The sequence below is a fragment of the Pseudorca crassidens genome, chromosome 14, assembly GCF_039906515.1.
Source record: "Pseudorca crassidens isolate mPseCra1 chromosome 14, mPseCra1.hap1, whole genome shotgun sequence".
In the NCBI taxonomy this organism is placed as follows: Eukaryota; Metazoa; Chordata; class Mammalia; order Artiodactyla; family Delphinidae; genus Pseudorca; species Pseudorca crassidens.
In genome coordinates this window covers 71,196,705-71,201,337 of record NC_090309.1, presented here as the reverse complement: position 1 = coordinate 71,201,337, position 4,633 = coordinate 71,196,705, and the positions used below count along the sequence as shown (strand labels likewise).

General features: G+C 57.3%; 1 protein-coding gene across 1 annotated transcript; it reads left to right on the top strand.

The window, feature by feature from the left end:
- Positions 1 to 1,041: 1,041 nt before the first annotated feature.
- TCF23 (transcription factor 23) lies at positions 1,042 to 4,265 on the top strand. The gene is made up of 3 exons (XM_067703924.1): positions 1,042 to 1,263; positions 1,970 to 2,212; positions 4,086 to 4,265. The coding sequence occupies exons 1-3, from the start codon at positions 1,042 to 1,044 to the stop codon at positions 4,263 to 4,265; spliced, it is 645 nt and encodes a 214-aa protein (XP_067560025.1).
- Positions 4,266 to 4,633: the final 368 nt, after the last annotated feature.

Genomic DNA, 4,633 nt, shown 5'->3' with positions numbered 1-4,633 from the left:
CTTGCCTTCAAAGACCTTGCGCCTAGCAGGGGAAAAGACATGTGAGTAACCCACCCGAGGCAGAACGGTGTAGGGTGAGGAGCAACCTTCCATGTCTCACTGACTGCCTGGGCTTTCGTCCACCACCATCACTTACTAGATGTTTGGCACCAGGCAAGTTATTTCACCTCCTGATACCTCAGCGTTCCCATCTGCAAAATGATGATGTGAGAGTCTTTTTTTCTTAAGACGTTGATCTGAGAAATAAGATAATACATGTAAAGTACTTAGCACAGTGCTTGGCATGTACTGATCTAGAACACTGAACTCTTAGGAAGCTAGCCAGGGTGTGGTTGTGCATAGAATGGGGTACCAATAAAACAGGGAGACGTGGGCTCTGGGTTCTGTGGGGTTGGAAGAAATCCTCACAAATCCTTTGGACATAACCCAAAGGATGGGCAGCTTTTCCCGGAGCACAGCTGGAGGGAGGTATTCCAGGCGGACAAAAAGGGAAAAGTAAAAGTACTGAGGTGGAAATAAGAGGCATGTCTGGGGTATGGGGAGTAGCGCCCTCTGGCTGGAAGGTCGTTTTCACTGGCAAGGGGAGGAAAGGTCCTTTCAGGGATGAGCACAGCCAGGTTTCTGGCACAGGGAAGGGAGTTCAGGGCTCTTCCATGGACTTAAGCCCCAAAGCGGAAGCTGCAGGTCTATCCCAGGACCACAGTCAGGGTCAGGCCGGGATCCGGGAAAGGAGTTCCCTTCCCACCGTCCTCCTGCCCTCTACAGCAGGGGCCTCCTCCCAGGGCCTGGCCACTCCCCGCATCCAGCACCCCCGCCCTCAGCCGGTTGGGAGGCAGTCAGGAGGCTTTCCGCGGGGGCTGTGCCGGGTGGGCGGTTTTCCCAGAGCAAGGAGTGGAGCAGGACTGAGTTGGCGCTTGCTTCCTCAGATATAGCCGTCGCTGTCTGGATGACCAGCCTGCCCCGCTAGCGTGAGCCTAAGGGCTGCCTCAGGCCCTGTGTTCCGGTCCTGGGGGCGGCAGCATCATACCTCAGGGGTGTGGCATGTCACAGAGAGAGGCCAGAGTGGCACTGGCCATGCCAGGAGTAGGGAAGAGCCCGGCCAAGGCCACACCGAGGTCGCTGGCAGACACTGACAGGAAGAGGAGCCGTCTGAGCAGGACAGGGCAGGACCTGTGGGAAGAGACCAGCTGGAGCAACCCAAGATGGAGCAGAGCTGCCCCAAGCCCTCGAGGGGCCGGCGCCAGGAGGCTGGCTCGTGGCCGGGTAAGAAAGCCAGGACCTGAAGAGGTAGCTGGGAGAGGCAGGCATGGGAGGGGCTGCGACGTCACCTGTGATGGCAGAGCCTCACTCATGGTTACTGTCCTGCCCAAGAAAGGGGACATTGGTCAACTTCCGCTCCAAGGCTCCATGCTTGGGCGGTTGGGGAAATCAGAGCCAGTCTTAACCAGAGCATGGCTCAGAGAGCTGGCCCAACTCACTTGTCTCAAGGAAACTGAGGCCCGGAGAAGTGACATGTTTCCCAAGGTCCCAGAGCAGCAGTCAGCGACAGGGCCAGCACGCTTTGGTGTCCCTTCCTCTTTACCACAGTTGCCTCTACGTCTCAGGACCTGGCTGGGCCTAGGGTCAGCCCTACAGAGCAGGGCAGGACCGTGTGCTCCCTGTGGGCCCAGGGCACCCTGATAAGCAGGATTCAGACTTAGGTGTGGATGCGGCAAGGGCTAGGGGGAGGCACAGTGGAGGGTGGGAAAGAGTACAGGACTCAGTTCTGAGCCCAGATGAGGTCTTCTCTCCATTTCCTCTGCCGTAAAGCGGGGCCGGGCTGAGAGCAGACTAAGAGGGGACGAGGCCCTGGGGTCCCTGTCGTTTGGCATGCTACTACTCTGGCAGGAGACCTTGCCCTAGGATGCTCTTAGCAACCAGGGGCAATGGGCGTCCGGTCAGCCCCACTCACCTGGGGTCCTCTGTGCAGAGTGAGGCCAGCCCTGAGAACGCCGCTCGGGAGCGGAGCCGGGTGAGGACCCTGCGCCAGGCCTTCCTGGCCCTGCAGGCCGCTCTGCCTGCCGTGCCGCCCGACACCAAGCTGTCCAAGCTGGACGTGCTGGTGCTGGCCACCAGCTACATAGCCCACCTCACCCGCACACTTGGCCATGAGACGCCCGGCCCCGCCTGGCCGCCCTTCCTGCGTGGACTCCGCTACTTGCACCCTCTCAAGGTAGGTCGCGGGCCCGGGGCCTTGGGGAAGGGGGTTTGGGATGGGGGATACCGGACTTGTCCCCCTGCCCTCGGCAGAGCTGACGCTGGGGCCGGCTGCTTCCTGCTCTCTCATGGGAAGAGGAGCTGAGGCTGGCTCTTGGGACTGGAATGACAATGTTTCTCATGGGATGCAGTGGGAGTGATGATTGGAAATGACTTCATGAGAATATGGTTCCTCCAAGGGGAGGGAAATTCTGAGAGGCCCCAAGACTCCGGGGCACTTAGTGGTAGAGGAGAAAAGGGAGTAGTTTCCAGGGCTGGGGTCTGGGAAAGAAGTCACACCTAGGAGAGTCCTAGATTCCGAGGGGCACTATGCCACTGTACAGTGCCTTGGTGTCCTTTGGACTTCTGTCTCAGGAGGGAGCCCCCTTTGGAGAACAAAGCTCTAAGAAAGCATCACTCTAGAAGTAACCAAGCTGGGTGGGGGCGTGGCAGGGGCTGGGAAAGGGGGAAGGAGGGCTTCCTGCCTGCATCACTTACCACACTGTCACCTACCTTTCCTGAACCTCAGTTTATTATACGGAAAGGGAAGATAACATGAGTCTGACTTTGCTTCCAGCGTATGAAATGAGATCATGAAGGAGAAGTATGATTAACAGTAATCATCATCGCAATAACAGCTAACATTATCTGGGGGCTAAAGTTATGCCCAGAGCTAGACTAAATGCTTTAGTGCATTTTTATCTTTTAATCCGCACAAGAACCAAATGAGGATTAAAAAAAAGAAAATTAAAAAAAAAAAGAAAAAGAACCACATGAAGATTACTTTACAGATGAGGAAACTGAAGCTTAGGTAGGTTAAGTGGCTGAATGCAGTTCAGGCCCCGGGCTCATAGCCACTAAGCAGGCCCCGGGGGTGGGGTAGAGCACACTGTAAGCTGCTGACTGGGAGTGTAGCTGTTATAAAGGGTCGTCTTTGCCCTCTGAGGACAGCAACTTTATTTCTATGGAGGATAATTTTCACCATCTCTCTTCCTTCAACATCCTAGTTCTGAAATGTCTTGAAACTTAAGATATTCTTCTTTCATATAAATACAACTAAAATGCAAGAATTTGAGACAGTTCAGATGGGGCAACTCTGAAATGCCAATGGTGGCCCCTGGTGCAGTGTCCCCGGGTGGCACAGTTGCTTACTTAGCTGTAAGACGGCGGCCAAGGTGAGACCCTCGCAGGAAGCAGGAGATGCATAAATATGTTGAAGAATGAACAGATGAGAGCCCGGCTACGTCTAGCACTCTGGCAGCTGGGTGGGGTGGGTTGGCTGGCCAGCAGCAGTGGCCCTCAGCCCCCAAGTGGGGGGCTGTCAGGTGGAGGGCAGACCTCAGAGCCAAGTCAACCTGGCCTTTTCTGGGACTGGCCGCGTTCCTGCTGGAAGGATGGACAATCCTGGGAGGTCCCCTGCTTAGGGGGAGGGGGCAGCACTGACATCTCGGGCCACAGGCACTTGGGCCCGGCCGGGACTGGGCAAGAGAAAGGGTCAGGACTGTTCAGTGTCAGGAGGAGCCTGTCCTTGCCCCACGCTGCTGCCCTCCCCACTGCCCAGGCCCTGGCTGCTGTCAGCTCTGCCGCCCGCCTCCCTCCCCACCATCCGGGGCTCCTCTCGGGGCCCTTGCTTTTCTCAGACGGCTCCTCCTGTGCCTCTCGGCCAGGCTCAGGTGGTCAGGAGAATTTGTGAGGCCATGAGTGGTGGTGAGCCTGGGACCGCTGTTGTCGGAGCAGTCGGGGGGACGGGTCTCGAGGAGGGAGGCTAGGGAAGGCCCGGTCTGGGGTGCCGAGGGCTACGAGGGCTGTGGTAGTGAGCATGACCCTCATCCCTTCCCCATGTCTTGCAGAAGTGGCCGATGCGATCGCGTCTCTACGCCGGAGGCCTGGGGTGCTCTGGCCTTGACTCCACCACAGCCGTCACCTCGGGCCAAAGAACAAAGGAGGCAGAGACCGGGACCCAAGTCTCTGGAGAGGCAGACGCTCTTCTTCTCGCCAGGCCGCTCTCACCGGCACCTGGTGACAAGTGATCATCACAGTCGCCCTTTTCTCCTGGACTGTGACTCAAGCTTAGGGACCTGGATTCTCTGCCAGGCCCTGCCTGTCTTCATTCTGCCTCTCACCCATCGATCTGGTTCAGGCTCCACTCCCAGGTTCCAGCACACAGACCAGGCACAGCAGTGGCCAGCTCTGTGACAGAGAGTACTCAGGAGGACCGAGGAGCAGATCCTCATCTCGTCCCCCACGGGTGATGCCCCAGTGGCTCCCTTGTGGCAGTTACAGGGTAGTGGGCAAGGAAAGGGTCTGACTGAGTTGGAAGTTGAGTTAGGGCTCCGTCCCTTGCTTTTCTCCCCTAAGGTTCCCACAAAGCCTCTGGAGATTGCAAGAAGACAGACAC

What these genes read in the sequence shown, in the direction of transcription:
- TCF23 (XM_067703924.1), top strand. Translation starts at nt 1,042, where the DNA reads ATGTCACAGAGAGAGGCCAGAGTGGCACTGGCCATGCCAGGAGTAGGG. An exon ending in GGAGGCTGGCTCGTGGCCGG is followed by an intron (nt 1,264 to 1,969) that starts GTAAGAAAGCCA and finishes TCCTCTGTGCAG; the next exon opens with AGTGAGGCCAGCCCTGAGAA. An exon ending in GCTACTTGCACCCTCTCAAG is followed by an intron (nt 2,213 to 4,085) that starts GTAGGTCGCGGG and finishes CATGTCTTGCAG; the next exon opens with AAGTGGCCGATGCGATCGCG.